At 39.0% G+C, this 17,273-nt stretch overlaps 1 protein-coding gene across 1 annotated transcript; it reads left to right on the forward strand.

The window, feature by feature from the left end:
• Positions 1-7,132: 7,132 nt before the first annotated feature.
• Positions 7,133-15,586, forward strand: LOC132532462 (zinc finger protein 709-like). The gene is given in 4 exon segments (XM_060170902.1): positions 7,133-7,786; positions 11,967-12,093; positions 12,427-12,484; positions 14,157-15,586. Coding segments are annotated over 4 exon segments (1,626 nt in total). The 5' UTR covers positions 7,133-7,771; the 3' UTR covers positions 15,583-15,586.
• The last annotated feature ends 1,687 nt before the right edge of the window (positions 15,587-17,273 follow it).

Consider the following 17,273-nt stretch of genomic DNA (forward strand, 5'->3'; position numbering starts at 1 on the left):
CTGAATTCACCTATTAAAAGACACAGAGTAGGATGATGGATCAGAAAACACAACCCAACAATATGTTGTCTACAGGAAACTCACCTAACTCAACAAGACAAACACAGACTTAAAGTGAAAGGATGGAAAACTATCATTCAAGCCAATGGCCCACAAAAAAGGGCAGGAACAGCTATTCTCATATCTGACATGATAGACTTTAAAATAGATTAGATTAAAAAAGATAGGAATGGACACTACTTAATGCTCAGAGGATCAGTCAATCAAGAGGACTTAACAATTATTAATATCTATGCACCCAATGAGAAGCCATCTAAATACATCAAACTTCTACTGAAAGAGCTACAGCAATATATTAACAGTAACACAATCATAGTAGGGGACTTCAACACCCCACTATCTCAACTTGACAGATCATCCAGGCAGAAAATCAGTAAAGACATAAGGGAGCTAAATGAAGAGATAGATAAACTAGAACTATTGGACATTTTCAGAGTCATTCATCCCAAGAAACTGGAATACACATTTTACTCAAATCCACATGGGTCATTCTCAAGGATAGACCATATGTTAGGCCACAAAGACAGCATCAGCCTATTCAAGAGCACTGAAATCATCCCAAGCATCTTCTCAGACCACAGTGGAATTAAACTAACACTTAACAATCAACAAAAGATTAGTAACAGTCCCAAAATGTGGAAGCTCAACAGTACACTTCTTAACAACTTCTGGGTCAAAGAGGAAATCAAGGAAGAAATCAAAATGTTTTGAGAGTTCAATGAAAATGAAGACACAAGCTATCAAAATATTTGGGACACAGCTAAAGCAGTCCTAAGAGGGAAGTTCATAGCTATAGAAGCACACATTAGGAAACAAGAAAAGGCACAAATTAACAGCCTGATTGCACATCTTAAAAACCTAGAAGAAGAACAACAAAGGAATCCTAAAGCAACCGGAAGGACAGAAATTAATAAAGTTAGGGCAGAAATGAATAACATTGAGAATAGGAAAACCATACAAAAGATCAATGAAAGTAAATGTTGGTTCTTCGAAAGAGTAAACAAAATTGACAAACCTTTAGCCAGACTCACAAAACAAAAAAGGGAGAAGACCCAAATAAATCGGATAGTAAATGAAAGAGGAGAAATCACAACAGACACTGCAGAAATTCAACATATCATGCGAGGCTTCTATGAACAACTATATGCCACCAAACTAGAGAACCTGGAAGAAATGAATGATTTCCTAGATACCTACCAACTTCCAAAACTAAGTAAAGAGGAAGTGGATAACATGAACAGGCCCATCACAGCTAATGAAATTGAAACAGTTATCAAAAATCTTCCCAAAAATAAAAGTCCTGGACCAGATGGTTTTACAAATGAATTCTACAAAACTTTCAAAGAAGAACTAATACCTCTACTTTTAAAAGTCTTCCAGAAGATTGAAGACACTGGAATACTCCCTGCCAGCTTCTATGAAGCCAGCATCACCCTGATACCAAAAGCAGACAGGGACACAACCAAAAAAGAAAACTACAGACCAATATCTCTGATGAACATAGATGCGAAAATATTGAACAAAATTCTAGCCAACCGGATACAGCAGTATATCAAAAAAATTGTTCATCATGACCAAGTGGGGTTTATCCCAGGCATGCAAGGTTGGTTTAATATACGTAAATCAATCAATGTGATCCACCACATCAACAAAAGCAGAACCAAAAAACACATGGTTATATCAATAGATGCAGAGAAAGCCTTTGACAAAATACAACATCCCTTTATGATCAAAACACTACAAAAAATAGGAATAGATGGAAAATTCCTGAAGATAGTGGAGTCTATATATAGCAAACCTACAGCCAACATCATACTCAATGGTGAAAAACTGGAAGCATTTCCCCTCAGATCAGGTACTAGACAGGGCTGCCCACTATCACCATTACTATTCAACATAGTGTTGGAAGTTCTTGCCATAGCAATCAGGCAGGAGCAAGGAATTAAAGGCATACAGATTGGAAGAGAAGAAGTCAAACTCTCCTTATTTGCAGATGACATGATAGTATACATGGAAAAACCTAAGGAATCCAGCAAGAAGCTTTTGGAAATCATCAGGCAATACAGTAATGTGTCAGGCTATAAAATTAACATTCAAAAGTTAGTGGCATTCCTCTATGCAAACACTAAGTTAGAAGAAATTGAAATCCAGAAATCAGTTCCTTTTACTATAGCAACTAAAACAATAAAATATCTAGGTGTAAACCTAACCAAAGAAGTGAAAGACTTGTATACTGAAAATTATGAGTCACTACTCAAAGAAATTGAAAAAGACACAAAGAAGTGGAAAGATATTCCATGTTCATGGCTTGGAAGAATTAACATCATCAAAATGAATATATTACCCAGAGCCATCTACAAATTTAATGCTATCCCCATCAAGATCCCAAGCACATTTTTTAGGAGAATAGAAAAAATGCTACAAATGTTTATCTGGAACCAGAAAAGAACTAGAATTGCCAAAACAATCTTGAGAAAAAAGAACAGAACTGGAGGCATCACACTGCCAGATCTCAAACTGTATTATAGGGCCATTGTCATCAAAACTGCTTGGTACTGGAACATGAACAGACACACTGACCAGTGGAATAGAATTGAGAGCCCAGAAATGAGGCCCCACACGTATGGACATCTAATCTTTGACAAAGGGGCCCAGACTATTATATGGGGGAAGCAGAGTCTCTTCAACAAATGGTGTTGGAAACAATGGGTTGAAACATGCAGAAGAATGAAACTGAATCACTGTATTTCACCAAATACAAAAGTAAATTCCAAGTGGATCAAGGACTTGGATGTTAGACCAGAAACTATCAGATACTTAGAGGAAAATATTGGCAGAACTTTTTTCCGCATAAATTTTAAAGACATTTTCAATGAAACGAATCCAATTACAAGGAAGACTAAGGCAAGTATAAACCTATGGGACTACATCAAATTAAAAAGCTTCTTCACAGCAAAAGAAACCACTACCCAAACCAAGAGACCCCTCACAGAATGGGAAAAGATCTTTACATGCCATACATCAGATAAGAGTTTAATAACCAACATATATAAAGAACTTGCCAGACTCAACAACAAGACAACAAATAACCCCATCCAAAAATGGGGGGAGGACTTGGACAGAATATTCACCACAGAAGAGATCCAAAAGGCCGAGAAACACATGAAAAAATGCTCCAAGTCTCTGATTGTCAGAGAAATGCAAATCAAGACAACAATGAGATATCACTTCACTCCTGTGAGAATGTCACACATCAGAAAAGGTAACAGCAGCAAATTCTGGAGAGGGTGTGGGGTCAAAGGAACCCTCCTGCACTGCTGGTGGGAATGTCAATTGGTCCAACCTCTGTGGAGAACAGTCTGGAGAAATCTCAGAAGACTAGAAATGGACCTACCCTATGACCCTGCAATTCCCCTCCTGGGGATATATCCTAAGGAACCCAACACATCCATCCAAAAAGATCTGTGTACACATATGTTCTTGGCAGCACAATTTGTAATAGCCAAAACCTGGAAGCAACCCAGGTGTCCAACAACAGATGAGTGGCTGAGCAAGTTGTGGTATATATACACAATGGAATACTACTCAGCTGTAAAAAATGGTGACTTCACCGTTTTCAGCCGATCTTCGATGGACCTTGAAAAAATCATGTTGAGTGAAATAAGTCAGAAACAGAAGGATGAATATGGGATGATCTCACTCTCAGGCCGAAGTTGAAAAACAAGATTAGAAAAGAAAACACAAGTCAAACCTGAAATGGAATTGGAGTATTACACGAAAGTAAAAGACTCTGGGGTGGGTGGGTGGGGAGAATACAGGTCCATGAAAAATGATGAATGAAATAGTGGTGCTTGTATTGTTAAATGGGAATCTGGGGAATGTTATGCATGTAAAAAAAAAAAAGAAGAAGAAGTAGAAACGCAAAGCAGAAATTGACTGAGTTTGGAGTATGGCACCAAAGTAAGAAAGCAGAAGTACACTAGAGTTTGCAGTGAGTACCTCCCTAATACTTCCTCTCCACTTTTCCAAGCTTTGGGTCCATGATTGCTCAACAATTTGTTTGGCTTTGTATGTTAACTCTCTTTTTAGTCACCAGGTTCCAGGTGTCATCAGGATGTCGGCCAGACTTCCCTGGATTGAAGACCCCACCAATATGTCCTGGAGCTCAGCTTCCCCAGAGACCCACCCTACTAGGCAAAGAGAGAGGCTGATGGAGTATGGACCGACCAGTCAACGCCCATGTTCAGCGGGGAAGCAATTACAGAAGCCAGACCTTCTACCTTCTGCAACCCTCAATGACCCTGGGTCCATGCTTCCAGAGTGATAGAGAATGGGAAAGCTATCGGGGGAGGGGGTGGGATATGGAGATTGGGTGGTGGGAATTGTGTGGAGTTGTACCCCTCCTACCCTATGGTTTTGTTAATTAATCCTTTCTTAAATAAAAAAAAATTAAAAAAAAAGAAAAGAAAACAAGTAGAACCTGAAAAAAAAAACCTACTTGTACAGTATGGGTAAAATGTAATTTTATTGCAGTCTGCCCTGGGTATATATGAGAAAATCTACTTTGTTCATTTGGACAATTCTTACAGGACCTGATAGCTTCCTTTACCGTATGCCAAGTGACTTTAGCATTCCTTTCTTTAAACCACTTGTGTGTTCCATGATTCTCAGGATGCCCTAAAAACTCATACACTTCTAAGATTTCCTCTAGTGTGATGGGTCTAATCTGGGAGTCCCTTTTTAACTTTAATTTTGTTCCTGTGTTTTCTGTCACTCTCCATCCCCTGTCTATTTTTCCTATAAGATCTGCTAATTTATCAACCTCATTATTACATTTAGTCTGTAAAGATTCATCTTTCTTATGAGCATCTACATGGTATACCTGAATTTTGATGTCTCTCCCAATCTGGTGTAGCTCCTTCCATGCTTCCTTACTCCAAATCGCCTTTCCATTGATTTTCCAATCTGTATCTTCCCATTTTCCTGACCATAAGGCTATCTCGTTCACTACACACCATGAGTCAGAGAACAAATGTAAATCCTTTCTCTCCTTTAAGGACTGTCTGGCAGCTAAAAGAGCTGCTATAACTTCTGCTTGTTGTGTGGAGTGGGACGTGCCTTTTATCAATCATGATCATCTTATTGGGTGGCCGCAACGCCTCGGCTTCCCATCTTACCATGTTATTTTGGGTGGTAGAGGAACCATCAGTGAACCAGGGATTAACCAGAGAAGGAGAGTATAGCCCAGGTTCCCATTGTCCAATCGGTACCTGTTTCTGGGGAGGGGAGGTGTGGGGAGAGGAATACACCCGGGAGCTTGTTGTAACACCTGCTCTGACACCATGGGTACCATCCCCTTTGCTACCAGGGTTACCCACGAAGAAATGAAACTCTGAGAGATACCATTTCCATTGAAGTACCTTTCCTTCCATGGGTAGGCCAGCCCATGCCTCTGCCGATGACTTGAACCAATCTAATACGGGCATGGTAGTTCTGAGGATTATTCCTCAAAATAGAGTGGCACGTTCTCAAAGCTTCGCAGACTGTCCATACATAACTTTTCAAACAAGGAAAATTTGTTCTCTGACCATGGGAATCTTTTACAATAAAATTCTACGGGAGTGAACCTGCTCTGTTCCCTCACAAATATATTCCAGTTTCCCAACTGGGTTTATAGAGTACATCAATGACTACTGTTTGACCTTCCTTAATATAAGTGAGCTCCTCATATTCTATAATCCACTTCTTCACTATACCAAAGGCCTCTTGTGGTTCTCCCGGTTCAAAATCTTCAGCTTTCTTAGTTATATCATACAAAGGTTTAAGCACCATTTGTAAGTATGGTATATGGTTCCTCCAATACATGAATGTACCTACTATAGCTAGCTGGGTTTGAGACTTATTCTGTGGTGTTGGTAGGGCCTTAATTTTGTCTTGCAGCCTTGGGAATTTTAGGTCCCGTGGTTGACCAATGTACTCCTAAGAACTTTACAGTTTTGGGAGTCGGGCGGTAGCACAGTGGGTTAAGTGTGCATGGTGTGAAGCTCAAGGACCTGCGTAAGTATCTGGGGTCAAGCACCGTCTCCCCACCTGCATGGAAGTTGCTTCACAAGCAGTGAAGCAGGTCTGTAGGTGTCTGTCTTTCTCTCCTCCTCTCTGTCTTCCCCTCCTCTCTACATTTCTTTCTGTCCTATCCTGCCCCGGCCTGCGGGGTTATCGACGGAAACCTAGGGTAGGGGCAAGAGAATGGAAAGGACAAGAGACACGAAGAACGAGAGCAAGTCAGGAGGTCTGATCAAGCTCTGAAAATTTTATTTTGCAGCCGCATTTTAAGCACACACCATGAGGAAGTTCTGCTAAGGTACTGGGGGAGGGATGTGGGTGAGCAACTTTCCAAACAGCTAGATGGTAATCTCAGTTCTCATGGTTGGAATGTCCTCTCACCGGCTATGTGAGAGTCTTAGCTAAGGCCTTGGCTCCCGGCACTATCCAACAACAAGGGCAACAAAAGGAAAGTAGAAAGAAAGAAAGAAAGGAGAACTTCACACTTTCAGCAGGGCCTTGGACCTTATCCTGATTAATAGTCCATCCCTGTTGTCTTAGTTGTTTAACAGAGACATCCAGAGCCTGTGTCACAGTGTCCTTATTCTGCCCTCTAATTAAAAGATCATCTACATAAGAAAAACTTTCACATCCCTTTGGTAGCTGTAATGTCTCTTAAGCTCCATCTGAGGGTATTATGTGCAATGATAGGACTATTTCTGTACCCTTGTGGGACTTGAGTAAACTGATACTGCTTTCCCGGCCATGAGAATTTTGTAATCTCTCTAGATTCTGGTGCTAAAGGTATGGCAAAGAACATGTCAGTTAAGTCTATGGTGGCTAGCCATTTAGGTGAAGCCTTCCTAATTCTTAGAAATATATCTTCTACATCTGGTAACTGTCCTGGCATCTTTCCTGTTCTTTCATGAACTCTTCTATAGTCCACTGTCATCCTCCATTTATCTTTGGGCTTCTGAACTCTGAGTAGGTGCTATAATTCCTTCCTTTAGCATTATCTGAATTGTTTCACTAATCTCTTCCATTCCTCCCTTAATTGGGTACTGATTGGTCAAGCTAGGTTCTGTGGGTGGTCATTTAATATCAAGTTTATTTACAGTGGTTAGGCCACATGGAATTGCTTTATCAATTCTCTTTATACATAAAAACTTAAGGAATATCTTACGTATTTATCCTATACCTAAAATATTTTCTAGTGCATTACAACATGCAAATCTAACTCTGATTTGCTTATCATAACTTAACTACTAAATATACTATGGGTGCCTTAATCTCTCCTTAGGCTGGTCTCTGAGCTTTGCGCCATGTGTGCTTCACATGCTGCCCTACCGCCTGACTGCCCTTTTACTCAATTTTTGTGGATGCTTTTGCTGAAGAAAAATTTAAAGGGTTGGAAAGAGATGTCAGTCAAATTTGTGGGCTTTGTAATGGTCCTAATAAGCAGGATAACTTACTAAATGTTTCCATAACCTCTTCTGATTACGTTGAACAGCTAGAGTATTGTACCTTGTATTCACTACAGTATCTTCCATCTAGGGGCCATACTGTCCAGTGAAGAGGCTGTGCTGCTAGATTTAAAACAGTTTCAATCTATTGCTGTGATTGATCTTCCATTTTCTGGCCTGAGAGACATTCAGGGAAAGAGGAAGAGATGGCAGTTTCTTGGGTAAGTGACTTGCCCCACATCAGAGTCTTTCTTTTTCCTCTGGAATAATTTGTCCTTTAATTTATACGTGTTTAATTTACTGTCGTTATTTTGCCCATCATATTTCTGTATGTTTTTTTCTCTATTTTTGCCAGGGTACTGTTCATCCCTGGCTTATATCCCTGTTTCATGTTCAGCGAATAGAACCTAGAACCTGAGAGCTTCAGGCAGAAGCTTTATCTTCCCCTCTCCTATATTTCTCTTTACACTTACTCATTTTTTTTATTATTTAATTTTTTAAAGTCTTTTTAGATTTTGTAAAAAATGTTTATTTTCCTTTTTCTTGCACTGGTTGTTTTTAATTGTAGTTGTTATTGTTACTGTTGTCATCATTGTTAGATAGGACAGAAACATGGAGAGGGGAGGGGAAGACATCGGAGAGAGAAAGACACCTGCAGACCTGCTTCACAGCCTTTGAAGCCACTCCCCTGCAGGTGGGGAGCAAGGGGCTCGAACCGGGATCCCTACGCAGGTACCCACTACTGCCGAACTCCCTGTTATTTAATTATTACTTACATAATGGAAACACAAAACCATAGGATAAGTGTTGTTGTGGTGGTCTGGTGTCGGGCTGCGCCACGGAGAAGAGAGCGGACGTCCAGAGCAAAGGGGTACACAAATCTTTATTATAGGATGGGGGGGGTTTGGTTCAGACCACGTGGAGCCAGCCAGCAATGGCCGACCACGGTGGGGGGGGAGCAGGGAGCGAGACCTCAGAGAGGGAGAGCTGAGAGCCCAGAGAGAAGGGGGGGTGAGGGGGCTTTTTATTGGGCGACAACCAGAGGTGACGTGTAGGGCCAGGATTGGTTGAAGGGGGCAATGCTAGGGTTTCACGAGGCGTAGTGAAACCTGGGGGCAGAGACTGCATCAGAATAACTCCTCAGCAACATCACAAAAATCATTCGTAGACGACCTGCTTCTGGGTCAGGGTTTCGTACGTAGCAGAGCAGCGGCTGCCCCCTCGCCCGTCATGCACAGCACTTCGTAGTGAAACCTGGGGGCGGAGACTGCATCAGAATAACTCCTCAGCAACAGATAAGAGGAGTAGAACTCCACATACTTCCCACCACCAGAACTCCATATTGCAACACCTACCCTGATTGCTCTCCTATTCTTTTTTTTAAAATTTATTTTTTATTTAAGAAAGGATAAATTAAGAAAACCATAGGGTAGGAGGAGTACAATTCCATGCAATTCGCTCTCCTATTCTTTTTTTAAATAATTTATTTCTTTATTGGGGAATTAATGTTTTACATTCAACAGTAAATACAATAGTTTGTACATGCATAACATTCCCCAGATTCCCATTTAACAACACAACCCCCACTATGTCATTCATCATCCTTCATGGACCTGTAGAGTCTTTTACTTTGGTGCAATATGCCAATTCCATTTCAGGTTCTACTTGTGTTTTCTTTTCTAATCTTGTTTTTCAATCGCTCTCCTATTCTTTATCCCTCTGGGACTATCAACCCAATGTCATTATGGAGTCCAGAAGGTGGAAGGTCTGGCGTCTGTAATTCCTTCCCCACTGAACATGAACGTTGACAGGTCAGTCCATACTCCCAGCCTGTCTCTATCTTTCCCTAATGGGGCAGAGCTTTGGGGAAGCAGCGTTCATTTATTTTACATTTTAAATGCATTTTATTTTATTTTTAACTTGATTTTTAAAAATTTTTTTAATTGTCTTTATGTATTTATTTGGATAGACACAGCTGGAAATCGAGAGGGAAGGATGGGATAGAGAGAAAGAGACACACCTGCAGCACAGCTTCACTCGTGAAGCTTTTCCCCTGCAGATGGGGACAGGGGACTCGAACCTGGGTCCTTGAGTACTGTAACATGTGTGCTCAACCAGGTGCGCTATGACCCGGCACCTTTACTCTTCAAACTCTTACTTTCCATTTTGTATTATCACTGGGACTCTGTGTCAACACTCGAATGTCATGTTATATATACACACAGGTATAGATATAGATGATATAGATATAGATCTATACAAGAAATGGGGGCGGGGTAAAGCCCATACAGTTGTGAGACTTCCCTCTACAGCTGTTGGCGAGATGGGTGTTGAACCCATCTGGGATCTCTCAGGTGATCATTTGTGGTCTCTACTTTGTAGGACCCCAGAAAGACCCTGCAAAATAATTTTTGAATACCGAGACATAACTCGTGTTTTAAGTGCAACTTTGTCATACCCAGATATTGAGTTTCAAGCCCTGACAACACAGATAGACATGAAAGGGAGGGGAAACTTCATGAGTGTTCCACTGGTGTCTTTCCTTTTTTCTCTCTAATCTTCTATCTAGAGAAAATAAATAAAACTGTTTCACCAGGAATAGTGGCATCATGCACAAATGAGGTCCATTAGAATACATACTTCCTTATATCCAGAGTCTTCAATTTCTCTCTTTTTTAAAGTAGATTTTTAAAATACTTATTTATTTAATATAGGATTGAGGCAGAGAGAAATAGATGGGGCAGGGGAGATAGAAAGGAAGAGAGATAGAAACCTGCAGCCCTGCTTCACATTTCAAGAAGCTTTCCTTCTGTCGGTGGGGCCAGGGGGCTTGAAATGGGTCTTTGTGGGAGTCGGGCAGTAGCGCAGCGGGTTAAGCACACGTGGCGCTAAGTGCAAGGGCCGGCATAAGGATTCTGGTTCAAGCCCCCGGCTCCCCACCTGCAGGGGAATCACTTCACAAGTGGTGAAGCAGGTCTGCAGGTGTCTATCTTTCTCTCCCCCTCTCTGTCTTCCCTTCCTCTCGCCGTTTCTCTCTGTCCTATCCAACAACAGTAACAACATCAATAATAACTATGACAACAAGACAACAAGGGCAACAAAAGGAAATAAAGAAAAAAAATTTAAAAAAATTTTATAAAAAAAAAAAAAGAAATGGGTCTTTGCACACTAAAAAGTGAACACATAACCAACTGTGCCACCACTTGACCACCTAGCCTCCTTTTTTCTCTCTATGCAGCATTCTATGTGGGATGAATAATTCTTATGTTGATTAGTGGTGTAGGACTGTTAAAATGTTTTAATTTTTACAGATAAAATTAATAACATTAATTTAGTATTCCTACTGAGAAAGATGTCTGTCCTGGGATATCAGAAAATTCTGCTTAGTTTCCATGTGTGCTTTCCATAACCTTTGTCTAAGGTATTATAAAAATCAGTAAACTTCCAAAGGGTAATGAACCAGAATTACTCATTTAAAAAAAAAAAAAATTTATTTTTATCGTATACTTGTATCTGACAGTCAGGGATTGTGATCTTTTTTTTTAAATATTTATTTACTCCCTTTTGTTGCCCTTGTTCTTTTTTTGTTGTAGTTATTTGTTATTTTTTAAAAAAAATTTTATTATATTTATTTTCCCCTTTGTTGCCCTTGTTTTTAATTGTTGCTGTTGTTATTGATGTTCTCATTGTTGCATAGAACAGAGAGAAATGGAAAGAGGAGGGAAGACAGAGAGGGGACGAGAAAGACACCTGCAGACCTGCTTCATCGCCTGTGAAGTGACTCCCTCTATCTCAGTGTGTGTGTCACTTGAAATTATTATTCATGTATGATAAATGAAATTAATGTTTATTTTATTTTAATGAGAAGAACTGAAGGTACTAAGAATACAGCAGACTTTGAGCTCTAATTCCCCAGGAGCTATAGGTTCAATTCCATTTACTTTCTACCTCACTCTGCCTATCAAATTCTCTTCACCTATATGAACTTTATATTATAAGTAAGACAATATCCAAAACTGCTCAGCACTTGTGAAGAGTGCCTCACCTCCATGCATGTGAGAACTAGGATATTGGATCTTGGTCCTTTTATATGGCAGCATGAGCACCCTATGAGTTGTACTCCCACACAGCCACTAAGGTTTTATCATCTACTAATTACAAAACTATAGAGGGAATAGTGAGACTAGGGTTATCTCTCTGTACTCAGGGCCTCGTGAAAGAGAGTCCAATGTTCAAATCAATATACCAGCTTCTAGAGCATGATTAAGAAATATTTGGTTTTCCAGTCATCAAAGACATGTTTGTAGATGAGACAATCATTCACAGGCTTCCTAAAGTAGAAACTGAATGGCTAATCTGTCACTCCCATTTTCTCACATGAACACATTGCATATATTTTAGGACTCAGTGACCTATGAAGATGTAACTGTGATATTCACTCAAGAGGAGTGGGCACTATTGAATCCTTCAGAGAAGAAACTCTACAGACATGTGATGTGTGAAAACTTGAGGAACTTTCTTTCACTAGGTAACTCTGCCTTAATTTTTCAACTAGAAGACAAATCACTTTTTGTTCACCAGTGTAGAGACGGAGATACAGTTCAGTGAACAGGGTTTGATTGTGACTCATGATGGATGAAAAGTTCAATTGATTTGTATAATTTCTTTTTGTATTAATTTTCTTTCTTTTTTTTTTTTTTTTACCAGAGCACTGTTCAACTCTGGTTTATGGTGGTGTGGGGGATTGAACCTGGGACTTTGGAGCCTCAGGCATGAGAATCTGTTTGCATAACCATTATGCTATCTACCCTCTGCCCCGATTTTTATAATTTCTAATACATTTTATATTTTGCAATTTTAGAAAAGATACAAGAACATTCCACCAAAGGGCAGCATATATTGCATGGAAGTAAACAAAGGTGAGAGTCACATTTACAATAAAACATGATGTACCACCTAAAAAACTACTGTGTTTTCAAAAGTGTTGTCTCTGTAATTTACTGAGATCAGGTGTCTGCATGGTTTCCCTGAATAAATAGACTCATGGGTTCTTAATTGTGTGCTCTCTACTAACCTAACAATTGCATATGACCCCTTTTAATACAGTTCATTCAGAAAATGAAAGTTATAGTCACTGCCCCAAATAGATCAATTTTTTAAATAAGCAAATAAAAAATACTTCATGACTAGGTTATAGAACAGTTGGACAAGTGACTCCAATGTGATGTACATGACTGAAGTTCCCATCTGAGGCACTGAGTACCATAATGATGTCCTACATTATCTGTCTTTTCTCCACTTTACAGGAAAATCTTTCTCACATGTAACAAGTAAATGGAAAATTTTAAATAGGGGCAAAGATGTTAAGTATTTATAAAATAATACACTTGGAAGCAATAAGAATATCTTCAATGTATGAATATCTATATTTAAATATTTTTTATTTATTTTCTTTTTTGTTGTCCTTGTTTTTCATTGTTGTTTTAGTTATTGTTATTGATGTTGTTGTTGCTAGATAGGACAGAGAGAAATGGAGAGAGAAGTGGAAGACAGAGAGGGGGAGAGAAAGATAGATACCTGCAGACCTGCCTCACCACCTGTGAAGCAACCCCCCTGTGGCTGGGGAGCCGGGTCTGGAACCACGATCCTTGCAAATATCTATATTTCTATGATACTTAGACGTAGCCCTTCCAGAAAAGATCAATATTTCTAGTGGAAAATTTCAACACAGAGCCAAAACTTGCTATTAACCAATAGAAGTTCAATTAATGCATGTAAAATACCTGTAATGATATCACTATATTTGGCATAATATATTTATATGAAAGTATTTAGGTATTATGAGTTTTATATTTGGCATAATATATTTATATGAAAGTATTTAGGTATTATGAGTTTTTTAAATTTATTTACTTATGTATTGGATAGAGACACACAGAAATCAATAGGAATGGGGAGGTAGATAGGGGAGAGACAAAGACTCCTGCATTCCTACTTCACCACTTGCAAAGCTTTCCTCCTGCAGGTGGGGACCAGGGCTTGAAGCCTGTTCTTTGCTCATTGTAGCATGTGCACTTAGCACTACTGCCCAGCCGTTTTTACCGTTTTTTTTTTTTAACTTTACTTTTAACTTGAGATCTTTTTATTATTTTTCAATATCTGTGATTTTTTCATTGTTTTTTTAAATATTTAATTATTATCCTTTTTGTTGTCCTTGTTTTTTATTGTTGTAGTTACTATTTTTATTGTTCTTGATGTCGTTGTTGGATAGGACAGAAAGAAATGGAGAGAGGATGGTAAGATAGAGAGGTGGAGAGAAAGATAGACACCGGCAGACCTGCTTCATAGCCTGTGAAGCACCTCCCCTGCAGGTGGGGAGTCGGCGGCTCAAAAGAGGCTCCTGACGCTTTGCACCAAATGTGCTTAACCCGCTGCACTACCACTCGACTCCCTCCCTCAGTATATGTTTTACTCAAATCTATTTCTAAAGTCTGATTTTTGTGGCTTATTAAGTAAAACAATGTCCTGCATTTTGATAATCAATTACAGTGTTATTCATTAAAATGTCATTAATTCTTTGTTATTTTACAGCAATACAATAGTAAAAATATCTGAGGGCAAAGATAGTCATAATGCTAGACTATCTCAAGAATGTGAAGTATACAACAAATTATTCACTTATCCTATTCATCTTCAAAAACATGAAAGAATTCACAGTGGAGAGAAACCCTATGAATGTAAACTATGTAGTAAAACATTCAGTTGTTCCAGTCATCTTTGGGCACATGAAAGAATTCACAGTGGAGAGAAACCCTATGAATGTAAACAATGTAGTAAAACATTCAGTTATTCCAGTCAAGCTGGTCATCTTCTGGCACATGAAAGAATTCACAGTGGAGAGAAACCCTATGAATGTAAACTATGTAGTAAAACATTTAGGCAATCCAATGATCTTCAGCAACATGAAAGAATTCACAGTGGAGAGAAACCCTATGAATGTAAACAGTGTAGTAAAACATTCAGTTATTCCAGTAGTCTTCGGATTCATGAAAGAATTCATAGTGGAGAGAAACCCTATGAATGTAAACATTGTTGTAAAACATTCCGGCAATCTGGAACTCTTCAGCAACATGAAAGAATTCACAGTGGAGAGAAACCGTATGAATGTAAACAGTGTAGTAAAGCATTCAGTTGTTCCAGTCATCTTCGGTCACATGAAAGAATTCACAGTGGAGAGAAACCCTATGAATGTAAACAATGTAGTAAAACATTCTGAGATTCCAGTGGTCTTCGGACACATGAAAGAATTCACAGTGGTGAGAAACCCTATGAATGTAAACAATGTACTAAAACATTCAGTCAAGCTGGTCATTTTCATATACATGAACGAACTCACCGTGGGGAAAAACCCTATGAATGTAAACATTGTAGTAAAACATTCAGTTGTTCCAGTAGTCCTCAGACACATCAAAGAATTCACAGTGGAGAGAATCCCTATGACTGTAAACATTGTAGTAAAACATTCCGGTTATCTGGTACTCTTCAGCAACATGAGAGAATTCACAGTGGAGAGAAACCCTATGAATGTAAACAGTGTAGTAAAACATTCAGTTGTTCCAGTAGTCTTCAGACACATGAAAGAATTCACAGTGGAGAGAAACCCTATGAATGTAAACAATGTAGTAAAACATTCCGAGATTCCAGTGGTCTTCGGACACATGAAAGAATTCACAGTGGAGAGAAACCCTATGAATGTAAATAGTGTAGTAAAACATTCAGTTGTTCTAGTCATCTTCGGTCACATGTAAGAATTCACAGTGGAGAGAAACCCTATGTATGTAAACAGTGTAGTAAAACTTTCCGGCAATCTGGTACTCTTCAGCAACATGAAAGAATTCACAGTGGAGAAAAACCCTATGAATGTAAACAGTGTAGTAAAACATTCATTTGTTCCGGTAGTCTTCGGACACATGAAAGAATTCATAGTGGAGAGAAACCCTATGAATGTAAACTGTAGTAAAACATTCCAGCAATCTGGTGGTCTTCAGAAACATGAAAGAATTCACAGTGGAGGGAGTCAGGCTGCAGCACAGCAGATTAAGCGCAGGTGGTGCAAAGCACAAGGACTGGCATAAAGATCCCGGTTCGAGCCCCGGCTCCCCACCTGCAGGGGAGTTGCTTCACAGGCAGTGAAGCAGGTCTGCAGGTGTCTATCTTTCTCTCCTCTCTGTCTTCCCCTCCTCTCCATTTCTCTCTGTCCTATCCAACAAAGACAACATCAGTAATAACTACAACAATAAAACAACAAGGGCAACAAAGGGAATAAATAAAATAAATATTTTTTAAAAATTCACAGTGGAGAGAAACCCTATGAATGTAAACAGTATAGTAAAGCATTCAGTTGTTCCAGTCATCTTTGGTCACATGAAAAAATTTACAGTGGAAAGAAACCCTATGAATGTAAACAGTGTAGTAAAGCATTCAGTTGTTCCAGTCATCTTCGGTCACATGAAAGAATTCACGGTGGTGAGAAACCCTATGAATGTAAACAATGTAATAGAACATTCAGGAGATCCAGTCATCTTTGAGAACATGAAAGAATTCACAGTGGTGAGAAACCCTATGAATGTAAACTGTGTATTAAAACATTCACTTGTTCCAGTAGTCTTCAGATACATGTAAGAATTCACAGTGGTGAGAAACCCTATGAATGTAAATTATGCAGTAAAACATTCACTAGTTCCAGTAGTCTTCGGAAACATGAAAGAATTCACAGTGGAAGGGCAGAAGATAAATAGCATTATGGTTATTTACACAGACTCTCATGCCTGAGGCTCCAAATTCCCAGGTTCAATCCCTTGCACCACCATAGGCCTGAGCTGAGCAGTGCTCTGGTTAAAAAAAAAACAAATTCACAGTGGAGAGAAACACTATGAATGTAAAGAATGTAGTAAAGCATTCATTTTATCCAGTTATCTTCAGACACATGAAAGTATTCACAGTGGAGAGAAACATTATGAATGTAAACTTCGTAGTAAAACATTCAGGCAATCCAGTAATCTTCAGACACATGAAAGAATTCACAGTGCAGAGAAACCCTATGAATATAAACAATGAGGTAAAGGATTCATGGTTTCTAGGTTTCTTCAATTACATGAAAGAATTCACAGTGGAGAGAAAGAAACCTCATGAATGTAACCACGTAGTCTAACATTCATTTAAGCCAGTTTTCTTAGATTTAAAGGATCTCACAGTGGAAAGAAACCCAGTGGATGTAAACAGCAAAACATTGATTCAAGTCTGTCATCTTTGTCATCATGAAATAACTCACAATGTAGAGAAATGATAAATATAAGCAGTGTTGAGAACATTGCATTATTCTGTTCTTTATAAACATGAAAGAATTCACAGTGATGCAAAACCCCATGTATGTAATAAAGTGATAGATGTTCCACTAAATTCAAATACATGAAAATATTCACAACGCAAATCAGTCTTGAGCATAAACTGTACAAAGATTAGAAAGAAAGATGCAACCTGAGATATAATGCAGAGGCTAGTGGTTCAATGTAATAGTTCTCGGTGTGAGCTTCTGCACTCCATGGGTAGTTATGTTCTGTTTTATTGTGTCTCTATCTCTCCATCTTGTGATAATATATAAGTAAATATATTTAAATGTAGGGATGACAGTTCCATGATACAAGTGAA

This window comes from Erinaceus europaeus, chromosome 13 (assembly GCF_950295315.1).
Source record: "Erinaceus europaeus chromosome 13, mEriEur2.1, whole genome shotgun sequence".
Lineage (NCBI taxonomy): Eukaryota > Metazoa > Chordata > Mammalia > Eulipotyphla > Erinaceidae > Erinaceus > Erinaceus europaeus.